We start from the raw sequence: 20,394 nt of genomic DNA, 5'->3' as shown, positions 1-20,394 counted from the left end.
GCCCATGCCGCAACATTGCTGCTTTGCACACACATCTCTTTCTCTCCTCCCATGGCCTTCTTGAGTGTTCCTTTGACACCATGTCATCCATCGGAAATGTACGTCATCGGCTCCCGCTCGTATTCTCTCGCGAAGAGGCCCTGATAAACCCCCCCCCCCCCCCCCCCCCCCCCCCAAAGCTTCCTCCTCCCTCCAACGTTGCCGCGATATCCCTCCCCAGACTAACTTCTCACTTTCAGCCCTCCATCTTCGTATCCCGATCACCTTCCCCGCCCTTGTCGGTCGCCGCCGTCACGTACAGCACGTTGTTGCACCGTATCAGCACCTGCCCCAACGCCCCCGTGAACTTGCGGTCGATGAACTCCTCCGTGTTGCTCAGCTGGATGTTCATGTAGCTGTCGATGCTCTAAAGACGTTGCCCCCGTTAGTATCTAGAACCTCTATATCCTTTTATCTTTCCACACATCAAGGCAGAAAGTGCCGGGATAGGCTGCCTGTGTGTGGATGGATGGATATACGCACCACCAGTCTCCCCTTGTACTCGGTCTCGCCCCACTTCAGACGCACCACCACGTCCTTGTTGACCAGGTCCTGCAGGAAGGGCCGCGGGTTGACGGGGACGAAACTCATGTTGCGCAGGTGGTTCTTTTATGGCGGACCGAAGATGTATGGGTGGGTGGGGGTGGTTGTCGGCGGGGCGGGTTGGTCGTCAGTTAGAGGCCGGGTTTGATCTGCCGCCTGAGGATGAGAGATTGGGAATCTCTCGTGATGACCGCGCAAATTATATGGCGAGGCGGTCCTTGGTCTCGATGGCGTGGTCGTTGTCTTGGGTCTATCGGAGAGGTGAACGAGACGCGGCGCGCGGAGTTGTGGTGGATGGAGCTGGCAGTTGATGGGCTGGGAATTTTTGGCTTGGCAGATGCAACAGCGGGCAGGCAAGCTGGTTGAGCCTCACAGCTGGCGGCAAGTGATGACAGCTGTGGGGCCTCTTTCACAGCCAGCACCGGAGAACTCGAACCAGAAAACGGGAACCATTTTATTCACTATGCTTTCGACTGTTGTGAGTTGACTTTTATTTTTTTGTAATTATTGAAATGCAGGACTCTGCGTATTGTACAGTAAATAATGTAGCGAGCGTCATTACATGAAATATAAATCCCGACCGACAATAAGGTATAAAAGTCAAACACTCCTCCCACATCCGTCTATCCAAGCCAAAAGTACAAACCATAAAGATCCAAGAAACGTATCCTGCGAAGGGTATCTAGACCAGTGCCGAAGGCAAATCCATCCCTGCTGTCCTCCTCCTCGTGGGTTGGCTGTGTCTGGTGGTATAAATAAACAAATAAATATGTGAGCGTATGTGCAGGTAGGGGGGGTATCGTATGAAACCAGAGTCCAGGCTCGCCATCGACGCCAACCAGACTCATAAAATAAAGGATCAGGTTCGTCAATGGCGATTTGTTGCCGTCACCCCCGGCCACGCCTGGCCGCGCGCGGACAATCATACCTGCCCGGCCCGAAGATCGTGAAAAAAGTGAAACCCGCCACCGTGTGCCGGCAAACCAGGCAGGTTTCAATCAAGATCGACCCCTCTTCAACCATATATTAAATCCAAGGCATCGGCATAGTCGCGCCCCGAGCCTGCCTGTCAGTCCACCCGCTGCTCTCTGACTCGGGGGACGCTCTGTCCCGCAAGGACGCTTCACTGGGCGCCTCCAGCTCGACCACTTGACAGCCTGCCGGTACCACACTATCTCGAGACACTCCCATAGTCGGTGTCGTCTCGAAGGCGGGGGACATGGACAGGTGTCGTTTCGAAATAGACGTCGACGGTCGCCGCGGCGAGGCCGCCTCGTTCGAGAGCTCAAAGGGCGGTGGCACTGCGCGATAAGGGAGCGGTGACGCCGATAGTTCCTTTGGTGGGACTGGAGGCGGTATAGAGGATCGTTTCCTCGACCTACTTTTCCTCCGCCAGCGCAGAAAGAAAAAGAGTCCTATCGCGCCCGCGATGAGGAGGGCTGCTATAGCGGAACCGACGCCAATGCCAATCGCTGCGGGGGTGCTGACGCCGTCTGAGGACGAGGAAAATTGAGTCGGCGCAGCGAGGTGACTCGAGATGGTTAATGGAGGTGTGCGGCTTATGACCAAGAAGCCCTTTTGAGGTGAGTTAGATGAACAATCTCCCTCTCGGTTGCAGCGCACTCACAGGGTCATCGATTTTCGGCACCGGCGTGGGATCGGTTGATTTGAAGCGGACTTGGATGCCGTGGGCCGTGATGGTATTCGATGGTTCCGTAACCACCGTTGTGGTGCCGACCTCGCCGTCTGCCACGACCGTTACCCCGAGGACGGCCTGGGCGGCCGACCATGCTGTCGTGCATTCTATCAAAGATTGACCGGACGAGGTGGAAGCTTGGCAAGTGTAGTCGAAGTTACTGCAAGGCACCCAAACTTTAGCTCACTATTCACATGTTACGCAGACAGATTCGCGAGCGGCTTGACCCACGTCGGACAGCATATGACGGCCGTCTCCGTCACGGTGCCGGCGGATGCAAGGCTTGAGCAGCCAGTTGTGTATCCGTACGGACACCAGCCGGGCGAGTAGTAATTCGTTGGCGCAGGATCGTAGCCACTGGGGAAGCAACCAGAGTCCGAGGTGAAAAGGGGCCCCTCGACATAATGCGATTCGCTTTCAGACCAAACTTGATACAGTTGTGGAGTGGTAGTTGTGCAACTTGACGGGGCCCGAAATGTCGTTGTCAAGGCGCCGACGACCGTCATGGTTGAGTCGTCGTGTGCATCGGGCAATCGTCGTCGCTAAACCACCACTATCCAGCAGCTGTTGGCCTCGAGAGAATTGTTGGACGCGGCTGAGGATAATGGAATGGAACGGTGAAAGAAAACCGGAAAGATTGAAGTTCGAACCAACGGCGCAATCTCCGTAGGCTCGAGAAGCTGTGCAGTTTCCGGGGGTTTCCAGACTCAACAATACGCGCCTCACTCTTACTGTGCTTGATGCAGGCGAGGACCAGCCACTCCTTCAGGTTGGGGTCCGGAGGCGGCGCGGCGCTGTTCTCGAAACTTGTCCTGGTCTTCTGCAGGAACAAGCGACAGCCACTTCCCCCGGGGAGAAGCGTTCCCCCTCCAAAAAGCTAAGACATGTTTGCTGAGACAGTCCGCCGCCATTTCGGCAACTTCGTGGCCCTGTCATTCACCGCCCGCAGCCGCTTGAACTGAATTGGTCCCAAAGCGGCAATCGCACCAATAACGGGGGTTGGGGTCGGGCTGAGGTTGCTGCGACCGCGTTGCGCACTCAGCTTGATTTGATCCAGACGCCAACTGCCATTAGGGCGGTTTCAAGTGACGACGGAGACCATCACCGCCCGACTCGCCGGGACGGTGCCGTTGGCGGCGCGGCATGTCACCGGACGGTCCAGTCCTACGGCTGGGATGGATGTTGGATGTGTGTGGAGCGGGCTCAAGCTGCGCAGCGGATTTGAGCACAAAAAAGCACTCGGCAGCAATGCAGGAGTGCTCAACTTCGCCCCTTGCCTGCTGCTTCTGCCTGGTCGAGCTGAGAAACACCCTTTGCGAACGTATCCCATCAACATGGAACCGAGTCGCACCCGAATTACTTCGCGTTGGCAGTTCTCCTGACCAGGTTGGAGATCGGCATCGTCAAAGCCGTTTCGTTGCTCTCTCCGACGGGGATGCAATCGCGAGAACCAACAACGGCGAAAAAACTCCGGGGTGAGGTCCAACAGACTACACAGTCCACACAGACGGCTGCGCCGATCAATTAGTTGGTTTGGGGAATGATCTGAGAGTGTCTGCAGTCGCACAATACCCTTGGTATCATGTTAATAAGATCAAAGTTGAGTTGAGCTCAAAGGCTGGAGTTGCACAGACATGACAGGACGACTTTGGATTTACGGGAGCGAGAACGGAAATCCGATGCTCGAGCTCTTGGGGCAGGTCTGAGTGGCTCCACTTCATGATCCTTGTAGAGGGACCCACTTCCAGGTTTCTACCAACGGAGAATCGCTGATGAAGCAACGAAGCAACCTCCATCCCGTGGCGTTTAAGAGCAATTAGGTACATACATACATCCATATATGGTACCCATTTAGCGGTCTAATCATGAAATCCACAGCATTCGTATCCATGGGCGGTATCGTATCCCCGACCCTGCATGCCGCTTGGTAATAATCGCAGCTTTGGCCCACAATCGGGCCCCCCGAAGCGCCTTCCTGCTGCGAAGCTGAACTTGAGAATTCGAGGAATGCCTGCGTGAGTGCCCAGTAATCCCATTCCTGATCATTCGATGCCCTGCGAGAAGCTGGAAGGAGTGATCCGTAGAGGCAGGAGTGATAACAGGCACAGTAGTTTGTGAGTACCGAACCTGGGGTTGGGACTCTCTTCCAACCGAGTATCCAACATTGTTCAACCACCTCCGATCGCTTCCATCCCGAATCACATTCGTTAAACGTGTCTCTACATTCCATTCATCGGCTCGCTTTCATCCTCCGCTTCGGGGCCCTCTATAGCATTAATATAGCCCCCCACAGCCATGGCTGCCCTGTCGGCCGCCCTCGCGCTGCTGGCATCAACCGCCTTGGCCGGACCCAGCAATGAGCACGTGTGGTCATCGGCCACCTAGGTTATGTACGGTGACCACACACCGCTCGCCTTGCCAGATCCGGTCCTTACCCCCCTTGGGGCAAACCAGATGTACGAACAGGGCACCGCCTTTCGAGACCGATACATACGCCCCTCTCGCCATGACCGGCACGTTGGTATCGTGGGCATCACCTCCAAGACCCTCGACAGCCCGCAGCTCCATGTGGAGTCATCCACCGACCGCTGCTCGTCCGCAAGCGCCCTGGCTTTTATGCAGGGCCTCTACCCACCATTCCCACACGTGTCATGCGACTCGGACGTCCCTGGGCATAATTGGATGTCTAACGGCTCGGTCCTGAACTATCCCATGGGTGGGTACCAGTACCCTAACATCAGGACTGTCGCCCCTGACCGTGACCCGGACTCAATCTGGTGCGTGTAGGTTCTGGCCCTATTCTACGAATGCCGGTCACTGAATCTGTCACAGGACCCATGGTCATGATCTATGCCGCAAGCACGAGCAGTCGATGCTTATGTTTTCGGACAACAGCTTGGCTGGTTCGCTCCATCATGGTAGCAGGTTATTCTACGGCAGCCTCTGGGACAAAGTGTTTTGCGAAGCATTCCCCCGCTCGCAAGCCAACTTTTACAATGCCCACGAGCTATACGACTACGCCATGTATCGCTGGAACCACGAGAACTCACGATCAGCCATAACCTCGAATGACCTGAAGACATTGCGGCATCTTGCGTGGCAGGAGCAGGCACTCAGACATGGTCACTCGGCCAATAACACTCAGAACGACTTGACCTCGGCGATCGCCGGCCGCACGCTCGCCTCCAGGGTCGCGGCCCTGTTTGCCGAAAACATTGAGACCCGGGGTGAACGGAACAAGTTAAATCTCGCCTTCACTTCCCACGAACCTTTTCTGAGTTTTTTTGCCCTGGCAGACCTCAACACCGGAACCTCTAGTCACTTATTCTCGCAGCTCCCTGAACCCGGTGCGACGTTAACCTTTGAGTTGTTCTCGGTAGATGAGACGGTTGATTCGCACGAACCCGAACCTTCCACCATCTCTGATAACTATAACTCTGATTCCTCTAGCAACGACACATGCAGTCAGAGCAGCTCGTACGGCAAGACACCGGGACCCTGCAGTGCCAAAACCCGCCGTAGCTGTGACGACGACTGCACAACCACCTGCGACCAGGAAAGCACGGGGGCCTACTCCATTCAGTTACCTCCTCAAGAACCCCTATATGTCCCGCCCTCAGTCCACCACAACCCACCCTACCCCCCGACCGACAAGCTCTACGTCCGCTTCCTCTACCAAACTAACGACCGCAACAACAGCACCGCCGCGAACGAATACACCGCCTGTCCTCTCTTTGGCAACACCCACACTTTGATGCCCTTCAGGCACTTCAACGCGACCATGGCAGCCATCGGCATCGCCAACGCGACGAGCTGGTGTCATGTGTGTGAGAGCACCAACACGGTATTTTTCTGCAAGGGCGCTGTCGTGCCCCACGACGGGCACCACCATATACTTGCCGTGCTGCTCGGGTCGGCAGGCACGCTGCTCGCAGTGGCCGTCGTGTTGACAATTGTTGGGCTTCTGACATGAGTCTATGATGGGGGGAAGTGGGGGGTGGAGGTTGTGCTGGGTTTGGACGGGGCAGTTAATGGATGGTGATGACCATGCTGTGGTTGATGGACTCGACAAGGCTAGGGCTATGTTTGGGCTAGGGATACGGCATGACTGCTGGTTCTTGTCCTAGGCTTGTATGTATTATTATTCGGTTTCATGTCGTAGTGTACCTAGGTAGTATCCGTAAGAGAATATACGCTCTCATCGTTCGTAATAAGTATTTGATATAGCTGTGATAATTGGCCCCACGCCTATAGCTAATCGACATCGCTTACTGACTCGGACTCGCCGCCTCTATCTGCCACACCCGCCGGCGTCCTTGACCAGATAAGGTGTCACCCCCTTTCCCAAATTATGGTTTTGAGAGAAACATATAAATTAGATTGAAACGATACTCTTCTTTTGATCCGCCCACATAATTGGCCCCACGCCTATAGCTAATCGACATCGCTTACTGACTCGGACTCGCCGCCTCTATCTGCCACACCCGCCGGCGTCCTTGACCAGATAAGGTGTCACCCCCTTTCCCAAATTATGGTTTTGAGAGAAACATATAAATTAGATTGAAACGATACTCTTCTTTTGATCCGCCCACATGACGTGACGAAATAACTAGTCTGGTTTCCTCGCCGCACTGCCCCCGCTTTCCGATGAACACTCGGGGTGGTCTCGTGCTGCTGTGTGACGAGCACCGTGCCGCAAAGGAGGTGTCACGAAGGAGTGGCCGCGATGTTTCTGAAGCTGCTGTGTGGCACGGTCACGGCGAGGCCGATAGGTCGTGATATTGGTGCTTGGTGCTCTTGGTAGTTGGGGTAATTGGGGTAACTGGGAGGGGAATTGGGGGCGGTTGGGGTAGTGCAAAGTTGGGGTAGCTTCCGGGTTGGGACGGGGACAGAATGGGGGAGAACCTGAAGGGTTGGAGGACTGGAGGCTGAGTTGATCCAAGGCTCGGTTTTTTCCCTCTAGGGAGCTTACTGGCGTGGGTGACAACATGCGCCTTATGAAAGCTGCCTATTATGTATATGGATGTACTGTGTAAAATGTATGAACCATATTTACAACCATCAAAAGAATAGATGAAAAGCCAGGCGTTTGATCTGTTGCAGTAATTAACACGAACACCAACGCATGCCGAACAATGCCCCGTGATAACCAAGTAAACCAAACCCCAAACATTTCCAGTCTTTCAAACAGAACACAAGCCAATTCCAAAACGCCAGCCAATGCAGACGACACAACAATATGGAACCTAACATCCAATCTCTACCACGAACCAGCCCTCCCTCCCACCTATCTACACCACAATCCCCCTCTGCGCCCACCCATTCCTCCCCTTCCACGCCCACAGCACCAGCCCACAAGCGACCCACACACTCGCAGCCATAGCCCAGAAAGCCGGCGCGTAGCACTCCTCGCCGTAGCACAAATTATCCTGCTCACCACCACCACCACCGGGAGACGGCGCGGCGCGGTCGGCGGCGCCCTGGTAGACGGCCGAGTAGACCAGGCCCCAGAAGGTGGCGCCGAGGGCGGGGAACATGGCGACGATGCCCCAGTTGGTGGCGAAGTTCTCGACGCCCCAGATGACGGTGATGATGATCGGGGTCAGGCTGAAGACGGCGCCGTAGCCGGCGCCGACGAGGCCCGACACCACCCAGAAGCGGTCGCCGTGGTTCTGCACGATGCCCGATGCCAGGCCGGCCAGGCCGAGGGACAGCAGGGCGGCGAAGAAGAGGAGGAAGGAGACGCGCGAGATGGAGAAGCCGCGCGCGGAGAGGAGGCCGCCCCGCGGGGTGGTGGTGATCTGCACGTGCTGGGCCTTGGGGCTGGGCGCGAGCAGGTCGGTGAGGGTGCCGGTCAGCAGGCGGACCGCGGTGCTGGTGATGCCGACGATGGAGACGTGCGTCGCGGCCGAGGTGGGTTTGCCTTCGTAGTGGAGGGTTGGTGGGTAGAGGGTCTTGATGACGGTGCCCATGTTGTTGATGAAGGCTTCGCCGGGGCCGATCATGAGGAAGAAGCCGAGGGCGAAGCACCACATGGTGTGGTCGGTGAGGAAGCGGCGGGTTTCGGCGTTGAGAACCCATTGCTTCTTCAGCCGGGCTTCCTCCTCCGCGGGGTCCTTGACATCCTCGAGCTCGTCGAAGGGGTTGCCCCGCTCCACCGCGCCGTAGCCCTCTACCCTCCCAGGCGTAAACATGACGCTCCCATCCAGTATCCCACTCCGCTCCAGCTCCTCCACCGCCTCCTCAATCAGGTCCTTCTCGTCCACGATCCTGAGTCCAAACGCCCCGATCACACCCACAACCACCAGCAACACGGCGAGAAACACAAAAAGCTTCACCACATCCACCTCCCCATCCTCGGCGCTCGGGTCCCGGTTCAGAAACAAGTGACTCCCCAACTGGCTCATCCACATCCCACTCAGCCCAAACGCAGCAATCGGCAGCGCCACCGCCAAACCCCTATGCTTCCCGCGCCCAAAGTTCTTCGCGCACGTCGCCACAGCACCCATATACATCGCGCAAGTCCCCACCCCAATAGCCACGAACGCCAACACCATCAACCCATACCAGTCACCGGCCCCCCCACCCGCCGCCACCGCAGCCGCCGCGCGCCCGTACGCCGCCGCGGCGCCCGCATACCCGGCCCCAAACATGCCCGCCGCCAACACCGACAAGGGCGCGGGCCCGGCGCGGTCGCACAGGTAGCCGAGCAGGGGCACGGGCGCGTACATGGCGACGGACGCGGCCGAGGCCAGGCCGTTGACCTCGAACTGGGTGTAGCGCAGGCGGGCCTGGAAGATGTGGCCGTACAGCGAGAAGATGGTGATGGAGCCCGCGCAGAGGGAGGATAATAAGGCGGCGAAGAGGGACGTGCTGCGGATGAGCTGGGTTTTTTGGGCGAGCGTTCGGCGCGGGCTGGTGGTGCTGCTGGTGGTGCTGTTGTTGCTGCTGCTGTGGAGGGAGCTGAGGGTGGAGGCGCGGCTTGGGGTGGGGGATGCGGAGCGCGCGGCGCGGAGGAGGGGCGTGGTTTCGGGGCTGTTGCCGTCGGCGTCGGGGTCGTCGCCGGGGGTGGCGGGGCGGTTGGGGATGGAGGGCATCGCGGCGGCGGTGTGGTGGTTGTCGGGAAGGGAGATGGTTGAACGACGAGTCACTCGATGACTGCCAATGTGTCAGAGTCGAGGTAGGTTCGGGTTGATGGCCTATACGGCCGTTACGGATCGGGTTGGTTAGGGTAGGCTGGCTTGCATGTTCACCACAGTACGGCGGAATGCAACCATCGACCGACGCGGGTGGAAAGATGGCACGCGAGTTGGAGGATTGAAGAAGCGGTCGGTGCCCAGATGATGTCTGACCCGGGATTCCGGGGTGTTCGGATCCGAAACCGCAGGGTCCTGGGGACACTGCAGCCTCGCAGATGACCTCAGAGGTCCGTGCATAAATAGGCAGACTATGCGGCCTTGCCTATTTCGGTTCTGATTTGGATCTCGTTCACTTTGCCCATGTTTATTCCCAATGAAAACGGCAATCACAGGGCGGAAAATAGCCCGATGAACGGTACAAAATACATTATTGGATTCCATGGAATGAAAGCGTCGGTGGTGTTGAGGTTGTTGCCTTGGTTTCACCCTCTCAAGGTTAAAGTACCTACTGTGTCGATATGATTATTCTCGCCCGTCATCGGTTCACACTTCCAAAAGACAAAAATAACCAAAAGACAAGACTTTTCAAATAGGTATTTTAGATCGACATTAACAAGATGACCATCACCCCCGTCGTCGCCCGCGATTTCCCCCTCACCCACGCCATACCCTTCCTGAAATCATCACCAACCTTCTCCTTATTATCTCTCGCCTTCTCTAGCCCACCCATGCGCAAGCCGCCGGGCAGCAGCAGCCACATCAGCAGAATAAACAGCAAGATGGCCAACACGACCGGCTGCAGCACCTCGACGCCCTTGCTCTGCGCGATGGCGCCGACAGCAAACGGGAACAGCGCGGCACCACCACCGCCAAAGGCCGCCGCAAAACCGATGGCCGAGACGTGGTAGTCGCGCGGCAGCAGCTTGGTGGCGGCGACGACGGCGGCGGGGAAGAGGGGGCCGAGGAAGAAGCCGAGGAAGGTGACAAAGGTGGCCGAGGCAGCAAAGTTGGGCACCAGCCAGTACAGCAGCTGCAGGGCGACCGACAGCAACAAATAAACGGCGATGGCCAGCTTCTCGCCGATCTTGCCGGTCGCGAAGCCCAGCACGACGCGGCCGACCGTCAGCCCCAGCCAGAAGAAGGTGGACGTCAGGCCGGCCATGAAGGGCGCGGCGTGGCGCACGCGCAGCATGAAGGTGGTGATCCAACCGCCCAGCGACACCTCGGCGCCGACGTAGCCGAGCAGGAACAGGGCGACGAGCCAGACGACGGGCGACTTGAGCACGGTGCGCGTGGTGGTGCGCGCCGCGCCGTTGTTGGCCTCGAGCATGGCGGCGCGGTGGACCTTGGCGGTGGCGCGCCAGAAGGCCGGCACGGTCAGGAAGAAGGCCAGGCCGTCGGCGCCGATCATGACGTAGTAGAAGGCGTACCACGGCAGGCCGGCGCGGGTGACCATGGCCGTGGCGATGAGCGGGCCGATGGTGGCGCCCAGCCCGTACGCGCCGTGCAGGAACCCCAGCAGCTCGTTGGCCCGGTGCATGTTGCCGACCCAGGCGTTCCACGCCGAGTCCTGGATGCCGTTGCCGAAGCCGGTGAAGAGCAGGATGACGGGCAGCGCCGGGTACGGGGGGTGGAAGACCAGCGGGACGATGCCGATCAGGCGGGTGACGGGGCCCAGCACGGCGACGCCCAGCTGGCCGAAGTAGTGGTGGATCAGGTTGTTGAGGAGGGCCGCGAGGAGGTAGCCGACGAAGGGGGAGAGGAAGACGAGCGAGACGACGGTGTAGCTGATGGAGTAGTACTCTTCGATCTGTGGGGGCGGTTAGTTGGCATAAAAGGGGTCGGCAGGTTTGGTGAACGATGGCTAGGGCGAAACATACGTATGGGAGTAAGGCCTGGTGTGAGGGTCAGTCAAGGCTGCTGGTTGTTTATTTGGGTTGGGGGGGGGGGGGGGGGGGGGGGGTGGGTGAACATACGCCGAGTGCACCGTCTGTCATGCCCATCAGGACGAAAGTGTAGTTGGTCGCAACATAACGGAAAATATTGAGGGGTGAGTCGTTCCATCGCTGGAGTTTTATGGACGGCTGCGAAGAACCGGGCCCCGACTCCTCGTCTGTGGCATCCCCAAGGGGCACTACCTTTTCGGGGTCCTCACAACCATTCTGGGTAGTATCCGAGTTGATGGGTTGCTCGTGCTTGGTCGGGCCATCAGAGGCAGCGACGGCCATGATGAACTCGGCTGGGCTGGGCGTGCTGGGCGTGCTGGGCCTGGCGTGGAATGAATCCTAAAATCGGGCAGGTAGGCACTCAGACACGATTCAAGAAAAGTCTTCTCGGGTGAAGCTATCGCCAAGGGTGTGATCCCGTTTTATATAAGAGCAGTTGGCGCCCCACCCCGTTCCTCGCGCGGCGCGGTGCTCCCCGATCAAGACGTCCGAATCCTGGCGGCTGCCTCTCGACTACCGACATGCGAAGGGCGCAACAATTCCTCATCTGGGGGGTCCCGCAGGGCAGCAGAGCAAGTAGGGCATGCCACAAGCGGTCAAGCGGCGGGAAGGCATGTCCGGTACTCGTCGAAAGGCTAGACAAGGGCTAGGTGCAAGCAAGTACTTGGTATGTTTGAAGGGCATGGAGAGGGTCAGGGCAGGGCATGGAGGGCCAGACCGCGGGCTCCAGACTGCAGACCCGTGTGCCATTCCGCTGTTGGTTGTGGGTCGTTATTCCCGGCACCCATGATGCCAAAGTGGAACACTGGCCCCATTGCCGCGCCCGCACAAAGCTTCCTGCACTGATGAGGGGGCCGCGGCGGCGGCTTGGCGAGGTCCTCGGTGCTCTCTCCCCCACCCCGAAGATCAACCGCCGGGCCGCATCTACCGCCACCCGGGAACGGCAACTCCGCATCCCCTCCACACAACTCCGCCATTTCAACAACCATTTCAACGTCCACATGACCAGCTTCACTTTTCATCTGCAACCAACATGCTGCATCCCTATCTCACCGGGGACCATCACCAAAACGACGTAATTCGTATCGAGGCACCGGTCTGACTCTTCCTTCCTCAGGCCCACCCAAAATGAGATATCCGATGGCACCTCCTCCACTTCCTCTGCACCTACCGTTCCATTCATCACGGTGATGGCCTCGAGCTGTGACTCAACTCGCTCAACTCGCCGTGTGGGGAGTAATTGGGCATCTTTTACCCCGGCCGGATTACAAACAGAAAACGAGGAAAAGGACAAACCCCCGAATCTCGAGTCCGACTTGCGGTGTGTGGGGGACTCCACCGTGCGCTCCGTCTTCGACTGGAAACTCCGCTCCACTCCGCTCCGGTCCCGCTCCGTGGTCTCTTCCGACCCCCGGATCCGATCGCTCGAACGCCGGGTTCTTGACGTCAACTTCAACGAGGCCGCAGGCCGGTTAAGGCTGCTCCGGTGCGCTATCTCGCAGTTGACGATTACTGAGAAGATGTTCGTCTTGACATCACTGCTCTGAAGCAAGCCGATTTTGAAAAGGCTGCCTTTTGGGTAATTTCATCGAGCTTGTCTTGGGGTTGGTTGTTCTCTATTTCCTCCCGAAAAAGTGCTGTTTGACGTCAGCCGACGACGTTGTGTTACCCCCAGTCTTAATCGACCGAGGTAGCTTTGAGCCCACTGTGTCCCGGGCATATAGGTAGGTTCGGTTTTGGGGACCGACCTTCAAGTTAGCCTTTACCAGGGGCCGCCTGGTCGAGTGGAATTGCGCTGCGCTCAACGCAGTACGGTTACCTAGAACTGCCGGGTGCCCATGCGTGGTATGGCAGACAAGACGGTTTCGTAGGCGGCCTGGCGCTGGGTTTGAGTCGGACCCGGGGCAGCCAGGCCGCTGAGCTTTTGCCTTTTTTGCCCTCTTTTTTGTCAACACCGTTTCCGCACTGGACAGGATGGAGGACCGCTCATGGCCGGGTATGCGCATTTCGAGGCTTCGGGTAGGCTTCAAAGGCCTAGATTCCCTGAGGCCTATGGTACGGAGGTGTCTGGGCGGTGCCCGCCAATCTCACCTTCCGCATCGGCGATGATGGGGGAGTTGGTTAGTTTGCGCCCGTCCTCCACCACCCGGGTCCGATGCTAGCTTGTAGGTCTCTTGCTTGTTTGTGACTTTGACAAAACGAGAGTGTAGGGTGTGAAAAGAGTGTGATGTTGATGGCCTGAGTCCCTAGCCAAACCACGGGCTTGTGGAATTATGTGACCGTTTGTATTTTCGATGAACACACTGGATTCCTTATAGCCTGGAGAGGAAGGATAGGTGGTGAGAGAGCAGAGGATGACTATTACATTCCTCGACTAGCACTTAGAGATCACCTTCATGCTGACTTTCTTCACCACCGACCTTGTCAACTACAAAAGTCACCATAGGCTGACATCGAGAGTTCTGTGTTGGCGGGGGCAGTACCTCATTAGAGGACGAGACAACAGGTACTATCGCTAGCAGAACAACTTCCCGGCATATCATCCAACGTGTCAAGTGTGAGAAACTCTATGAGGATGCAATTTTGGACTATTATACAGCCAACCCTTTGGCAGGGCGCCCAATTGCCCAAGCGCTCTATGCTCTATGTGAAGCATTCTCGCCCGAGACCAAACAGAACCAGATCCCGCCCTAGAGTTCACAAACAAAAGAAAAAGGGACCAAGCCTTTTAACCCCCACAAGTCCGCGCGAAAAAAATGCCAGATGCACCCTCTGTCGTGTGATGTTTTGGTTTTGGCTTCAGCAAGCTACGCAAGGGGGGCTTGCACGGCATGTTGTCTCCACTGCCAGGCCCACTCTTTGCCGCTGCCCCCGACATCTCAAAACATACCCCTGTCCATCAGCCCCTCCATCCCTCCTCAGTACCAAATCCTAGATCATGATGGCGTTTATTTGCCGATCTCGACGCCGCCGGTAGCTGTAACCACACATAATTAGTTTATGAGTCCCAATAATGGGGGAAAGAACTGGAGAAGAGTAGAGAAGTACGTACCGCCGAGCATCTTCTTGACGTCGCCGTAGATGGCGAACTGGCCGGCAGTGAGGGTGCCGACCATGAAGAGACGGGCACCGATACCGGCGTAGGAGCCGCGGAGACCAAGCTCCTTGGCGATCTTGATCAGGCGGGAGGTGGTACCCTCACCAGGGGCACCCTTGGTCTTGTTGATCTTGCTGAGCATGGTGTCGGCGGGCTGCGAGACGATGGCGGCGGCGAAACCGGCCATCAGACCGGAACCAAGGTTGACGACGGTCTGCATGCCGTCGGACAGGTCCTTCTTGGGGAAGACGCGGAAGACGGCCTCGGCGACCTTCTCGTACACGACGAACTTGGTCATGGTGTAGGGGATCCTGAGTCCTGCGTAAGTACCTACGCGTGCGCAAGGCAAAAGAAGGCGGGGTCCCGGGTCCCCGGTGGAACTTACTGCTTGAACAGAATGGGGCCGAAACCGGCGTAGAAAGCGCCGATACCCTCCTGCTTCAGCATCTTGCCGAAACCGCTGACGAGACCGCTGGCGTAGGTGGGCTCGGAGACGAGACGGATACGGGTGGCCTCAAGAGGGCAGAGGGCAATGTCGGCGAAGAACTCGGCGAGGGCAGACGAGGCGAGGTAGACACCTGTCCGGTACTTGGAGGCGTTCTCGTAGCCGAGGTAGTTGATCGACTGCTGCTTGAAGAACTCGTAACCGCCGAACTTGAAGGCACCCTGCAGGAAGTAACCGGCGAAGGTAGGGCCGACACCAGTGAGAAGGGCACCGGCACCCTCGGCCTGGACGACCTTCTTGAAACCGCCAATCATGCCATTGTTGTAGGTGACAGGGTCGAGCTGGATACGAGTCTTGACGCTGTAGGGAGAGTTCACCAGTTAGTCGCGAGTGATTTTGAGTAAACACCGGGACTCTCGGCGCGTGCTACGACATTATGCGCGGAGCCCGTGAGGGATAGGCACATACACATCGACGGGGGTCATGCCACCGTGGGTGACGGAGCAGCAGATGGCGCCGGCGAGGGCGAATCTGGAGTAGAGCTGGACGCCGCTAAGCTGCGGTGCCGGAGTGTTGACCTTGGCAGCCATTTTGTCTGTTTAGATATTAAGGAGGTAAGAACTGAGTGGAGTTGTTCTTGACGCTCGGAGGATATCGAGGGTCGGGCGTGGGGGGTCAATTGGGGCCTGGTGAGAGGATTCCGGTGTGGTTGGCAGTGAGCCTTTTTGGAAAAAGTGAGGTACGGAAAGGGTGGCTTAAGTTCGGGAAAAGGGCCTTGAAAAAATTGACCGGTAAATCCCGGATACACGGGGAGGGCGATGCACGGGCCAACAGCCTGAAATCGCGGCTTGGCTCTCTTGGTTCGCTTGGCGGGGTTGGTCGACCGCAACTCGACAATCTTTCTGTTTTTTTTATCTCCGAAACTAAAACCCCGCCCTCCCATCGACTCAACGATCAGTCAACAGAGCACACAATATGCGATTTATTCTCCTTTGTATTGAGGGCCCTGGAAACATCGTCTCGACATCACACGGCAGACTTTTGTGCCTCTTCTGTGTGCTATTCCTGGCACAGGCATGAGGATGTTGTTTGCTGTGTTTTCAGTTGGTGACAATGCTGCGGTCGGGCGGAGGCTTGGCGGACCTGTCAGGGCAGTCCCTTGATGCATGTGCCTCGCTGACTCGACATGGTGCCTTCGCTCGTCATTGGGCGTTTCAGAGATCTGTGGCGCGGCAGCATCTCACTCATCGGGGACGTCCCGGAAGAGCGAGGCTGATAAGAAGCCTTATGTTCGACCTTTTTTATCAGCCGCATGCTCTGCCAGTGTCTGACTCGGTCGTCAACCACAACCTTGGAATCTGGAAGTCATGAAATACCGCCATGTTCGGGCAATCACGACGTTTTGACATCTCCGGCGTGCCCTGCTAGAGTTACCTAATATATAGGGTCTCCGTGGCTTGGCGGTCAAGCAGTCCCGAGCCCCGAATGGCGAGTGGCCCAAGGGAGCGGCGACTTTCCGGCGGCATGCCTCATCCGCTCGCCCTTGTGCGGAGTTCATCTGCCAGCCTCAAGAGATAGAACTCCCTTGCCTCGGCCGGTAACTTCTTGAAGCTACTTGCGATGCGGGCAACGTCTTGCCTCCCCTTCTCATAGGCAGCGAGATCCCGATTCCCATACACGTCCCGGCCAGAAGCATAATGGTTGCTCTCAAGGTCCTTGAAGAAGACGTTTACGGCAATACTTTTGTCCGAGGTTGGTGTTGCCGTGTGTAGCCAGAGCGGGGGTAGGAATAGGACGTCCCCGGGTGACAGGATAGCTTCGTGGGGATGGGTATGAGCGAGCCTGGGTGACTGTAGTGACGAGAAGACGTCTATGCTGGAGCTAGAGGCCCCGGGAGCAAAGGACAAGTGCTCAACATCCGACGGCGGGAAGAGAAGCAGCCGTTTGGAGCCGCCGACCTGGCAATAGATATTCGCCATAACCTACACGCTTACAGTCAGCATTTCATAGTCTCAGGTGAACAAAACATATGAGAAAAAAAGGGGCGAGTGTGGTATGTGGAAGCCAGATACCAGAAAAGAAACGAAGTGCCAATGGTAGAGCAGAAAACGAGCACCGGGCTCACTCACATCATAATGTAGCCACATGTTTACCAGGCCGGACAGTCTCAATACAGAGCTGAACAGGTTCTCCGCCACAAGTGAGAGCTGAGGGGGCAACACAAAATCGGGCGCCAAAGCTGGGAAGTCTTCCGCCAGCACGGCCGGTTGCTCAGACGGCTTCTCGTGTGACAGCGCCCTCAAGTACACCCTATCGCCTTGTTTTACCCTTTGGGCAAAGTCACCGAACTCAGCTGTGAGGTAGCGGAAGTTCTTGGCGGTAAAGTCCATCGCCTGGCTTGCAGCCTCATGAATAACGATCTACCCAGGTTAGCAAGGCACCAACTTGTGGAGAGTGATATCCTACCTTTCGATCAGCCCCGACTTTGTTGACAAGGCAATCTAGTGTCCAGGCCGATACACAGCTACCTAGATCCAAGCCTTCCAGTACTGCCGGCTTGCCGTCACGTACGATCTTGATAAAATCGTCCGCAGTTTCCAACTTCAATCTGGGAATCGCGGTAATTTGAGCCAGTTCGCCAATGTTCTCAAGCTTGGGAGTTACTGGCGGTTTCCGCTGGATCGGAACGATGTCGATCGTTTTCTCGTGCACCCATTGGGAGGCAGCGGGAGGGATACCCTTCTGTTCGCCTTCCAGTGCCGGGATTTGAAGGGTATACACCCCTTTATTCCAAAACGTACCCATGGAGAAGCATGTGGCCCCGCCCCCAACCGCCACAACGGAGCCGTCTGGCATCGGGACCATTGAATGCCCGACGAATAGCGGCCGTGGTCTTGACTGCCGTTCCTCTGATATCTTACCAATCAGTCCACTGGTGATGGTAATACCACCTTTGTTCAATGAGCATAACAAAACCTCGTCGCGATGGCAAAGTAGGTGATCCCTAGCTATGCCGCCTAGTAGGACAAACTCATCCCCTTGCTGGAGGCAAGTTGCGCCAAACCTTGTAAGAAGCCAAGAAGCGTCCTTTTGCATATTACCGGTAATCTCCAAGCGGTTGAATCGAACGGTGGGTTTCTATGGTCATGTCAGCGTCAACTTCCTGGTCATCAAGGGAAAGTCAGCAAGCAGGAACATACCTTGATATCCGAGACATCCGCTTCCCAGGATAGGATCTGGTCGGAAACCAGTGCATCTTCTAGACCACCAGCGTAGACACCGCTAAAGGTGCCTGTGACACTATCGCCACTGCAAGATAAAGCCGCACCGTACACCGAAGCCGGCTTTTCGCCGACCATCTCGCAGTTCACCCACCCCGTAACAGGATGATATAGAAGGCAGCCGCCAAAGGCCTCTGCCACCCCCCTACCACCGACAAGTAAGGCTGTACCCGATCGACCTAAGGCCACAACGGAATGCCGGTACAGAGCCGTCGGAAGACGGTGTGTCTGCTTCCAAGTCTTCGTGTTCTTATTAAATAACCAGCAATCGGCGAGCGGGGCTGAAGGTGAGCCCCGTCCTCCTGCCAACAGCACTTGACCACCCCCAAGGTCTGTCAAAGAATGGCACATCCTCGTTGTTGGACCTCCCTCTTGGAAGGTGATCGCCTCTTCACCGTCAACTGTACCCAACCGGAAGAGATCGCAAGACTGCAACCGGCTCTTGGTGCCCAGACCTAAAACATTGAGCACTGACTGCTCTGTCTTGTCTGTTTCGTCCTGAGATAATCGCATGGCCGCTGCGAAACGCCGCTGGCCTCTCACACCGGGGCACTCGTCGAACCGCATTTCCACCGACTGGGTCGGGAGTTGTTCGGCGTTAGAGGGCACTGACGGAGCTGGTACCGCGTCGGATTTGCTTCCTGCCCTAGCATGAACAACGCAGTAGTGACTCGCAAAGAGGGCAAACTCCTCCCACTCGTCGAACTGCTCTATCTCGTCCAGCTGGAGGCGTTCGGACTTGGACAGGAAGGTCTCATCGGCCCACGCTTGCCAGAGGGTCCAGACATTGACCGAGTCCCAACCACGGGATGAAAAGCGCGCATGTTGGTCCGTCACACCCGGGTAGGTGCTGACCGACTTGAGCTGTGTGTTGAGCTTGTCAAAATGCCCCAACATGGTCGAAGCGAAGGGGTGATCTTCGCTGTCGGGTAGAATCTGTTCCAGGAGGACAAACTCGGCTGGATGATGTCAGCAACGCAAGGTCAGGAGCCCGTGTAGTCGAGGATGCACTTACCACGCCCAACAGTGGATGCCCACCGGATAACCTCATCCGCACCCTCCCTCTCCATATACGTGATAGACACCTCAGCCACGAAAATAAACTCGCACTCCTCAAAATCCCCCACCGCTGCAGCCAACCCCTGCCGCAGCGTCCCGAGCTCCCTGAGATCACACCCGATCTGCACATACTGCTCACTCTCAAACACCACCGGCGCAGCCAACCCCGCGGCCTCTTTCACCCCCGTAAACATCCCCACCAGCTCAGGCGTGCCAATCACCGTCTGCCGCTTCCTCTCGATCAGGTCCGGGAAATCGACATCCACAAACTTGACACCACCACACTCCCCCGGATACCGGGTGAGACACTGCCACGGCAGGACATCACTGTCACCTCATCAGCACCAGTCCAACCCCACACCCAACACAACAGAAAAACAAAACCAAAAAAAGTACTAACCTGCCACACCCCAAATTGACAACCACCCCCCTCCGCCCGCGCTTCTGAACCCCACACAAAAAGTCGCGGACCAGCACGTCGATGGCGCGCAGGCGCAGCCAGTAGCCCCTGTTGATGAGCGGGGCGCGGCGCTGGAACTTTTTCACGAAGTAGCGGAAGAAGTGCGGCTCGTGCGGGTAGTAGAGCTTCTCGACGCTGCGCTTGGAGACGATGCTGCTGTTGTTGGTCGCCATGACCTGGTCGTCCTGGGCTTTGGCCTGGGCGGATTTACTCGCTGGCCCGGCGGCGGGGTTGTCCCCTCGGGGGGGCGGTTTGGGTTTCGGTGTCATTTTCCTCTCCTGCTTGGGTAAGTCGAGCCTCAAATTGTCGGTTGGGTTTTTGTATGGCTTCCAAGTTTGAGTTGAGTTTCGGGATGAGAGCGATAAACTGCTGCTTGAAATTCCACTTTTCCGTGCAGAATGCAGAATTCCTGCCCTGAATGACACATTCCGCACTGTGGGGTCCTTAACCCGCTCGGCATCAGGGCACTTATACACAGGTGAGAGTCACCTTGCCGGTGTCTCGCGATTTTGAGCAAATAAGACGTTTTACATACAAGCAGAGACACACCCCTCATTGGTATCACTACAGTGCCACCGACCTACGTGGTCTTCCGTCAAGCAAACAACCTCAAAACCGAAACGGGGTGATGTGAGTGAACGTCGGGTTAGGGTTAGCTATGACCGCTTGGTCGCTGGGCAACGAGCCCC

At 57.1% G+C, this 20,394-nt stretch overlaps 7 protein-coding genes across 7 annotated transcripts; 1 reads left to right on the top strand and 6 right to left on the bottom strand.

Moving 5' to 3' along the window:
* Positions 1-183: 183 nt before the first annotated feature.
* Positions 184-898, bottom strand: B0H64DRAFT_363843 (uncharacterized protein). Its single transcript, XM_062801815.1, has 2 exons — positions 523-898; positions 184-406 (listed from the first exon to the last, which is right to left on the bottom strand). The coding sequence occupies exons 1-2, from the start codon at positions 628-630 to the stop codon at positions 236-238; spliced, it is 279 nt and encodes a 92-aa protein (XP_062656842.1). The 5' UTR covers positions 631-898; the 3' UTR covers positions 184-235.
* Positions 899-1,482: 584 nt separating this feature from the next.
* On the bottom strand, positions 1,483-2,895 carry B0H64DRAFT_210423 (uncharacterized protein). Its single transcript, XM_062799413.1, has 3 exons — positions 2,510-2,895; positions 2,210-2,438; positions 1,483-2,157 (listed from the first exon to the last, which is right to left on the bottom strand). Exons 1-3 carry the CDS (start codon positions 2,782-2,784, stop codon positions 1,609-1,611), a joined length of 1,053 nt encoding a protein of 350 aa, XP_062656841.1. The 5' UTR covers positions 2,785-2,895; the 3' UTR covers positions 1,483-1,608.
* Positions 2,896-4,573: 1,678 nt separating this feature from the next.
* Positions 4,574-6,251, top strand: B0H64DRAFT_419102 (histidine phosphatase superfamily; the record flags this gene model as incomplete). Its single annotated transcript, XM_062805358.1, has 3 exons — positions 4,574-4,642; positions 4,841-5,055; positions 5,111-6,251. The coding sequence occupies 3 exons, from the start codon at positions 4,574-4,576 to the stop codon at positions 6,249-6,251; spliced, it is 1,425 nt and encodes a 474-aa protein (XP_062656840.1).
* Positions 6,252-7,569: 1,318 nt separating this feature from the next.
* Positions 7,570-9,760, bottom strand: B0H64DRAFT_425974 (major facilitator superfamily domain-containing protein; the record flags this gene model as incomplete). The annotated part of the gene is made up of 1 exon (XM_062805709.1): positions 7,570-9,760. The coding sequence occupies exon 1, from the start codon at positions 9,373-9,375 to the stop codon at positions 7,570-7,572; it is 1,806 nt and encodes a 601-aa protein (XP_062656839.1). The 5' UTR covers positions 9,376-9,760.
* A 75-nt stretch (positions 9,761-9,835) lies between these two features.
* On the bottom strand, positions 9,836-12,093 carry B0H64DRAFT_345749 (major facilitator superfamily domain-containing protein). Its single transcript, XM_062801320.1, has 3 exons — positions 11,394-12,093; positions 11,302-11,312; positions 9,836-11,231 (listed from the first exon to the last, which is right to left on the bottom strand). The coding sequence occupies exons 1-3, from the start codon at positions 11,643-11,645 to the stop codon at positions 10,016-10,018; spliced, it is 1,479 nt and encodes a 492-aa protein (XP_062656838.1). The 5' UTR covers positions 11,646-12,093; the 3' UTR covers positions 9,836-10,015.
* Positions 12,094-14,304: 2,211 nt separating this feature from the next.
* On the bottom strand, positions 14,305-15,820 carry B0H64DRAFT_210313 (mitochondrial carrier domain-containing protein). Its single transcript, XM_062799411.1, has 4 exons — positions 15,374-15,820; positions 14,846-15,265; positions 14,416-14,771; positions 14,305-14,340 (listed from the first exon to the last, which is right to left on the bottom strand). The coding sequence occupies exons 1-4, from the start codon at positions 15,493-15,495 to the stop codon at positions 14,312-14,314; spliced, it is 927 nt and encodes a 308-aa protein (XP_062656837.1). The 5' UTR covers positions 15,496-15,820; the 3' UTR covers positions 14,305-14,311.
* A 506-nt stretch (positions 15,821-16,326) lies between these two features.
* B0H64DRAFT_210325 (uncharacterized protein) lies at positions 16,327-20,207 on the bottom strand. The gene is made up of 6 exons (XM_062799412.1): positions 19,646-20,207; positions 19,202-19,572; positions 18,106-19,145; positions 17,372-18,043; positions 17,035-17,325; positions 16,327-16,887 (listed from the first exon to the last, which is right to left on the bottom strand). The coding sequence occupies exons 1-6, from the start codon at positions 19,972-19,974 to the stop codon at positions 16,435-16,437; spliced, it is 3,156 nt and encodes a 1,051-aa protein (XP_062656836.1). The 5' UTR covers positions 19,975-20,207; the 3' UTR covers positions 16,327-16,434.
* Between the last annotated feature and the right edge of the window lie 187 nt (positions 20,208-20,394).

Source organism: Chaetomium fimeti (genome assembly GCF_033439085.1).
Source record: "Chaetomium fimeti strain CBS 168.71 chromosome Unknown B0H64scaffold_6, whole genome shotgun sequence".
NCBI classification, from domain to species: Eukaryota; Fungi; Ascomycota; class Sordariomycetes; order Sordariales; family Chaetomiaceae; genus Chaetomium; species Chaetomium fimeti.
Note: the sequence above shows the minus strand (reverse complement) of the source record. Positions and strands in the feature narration are given on the sequence as shown.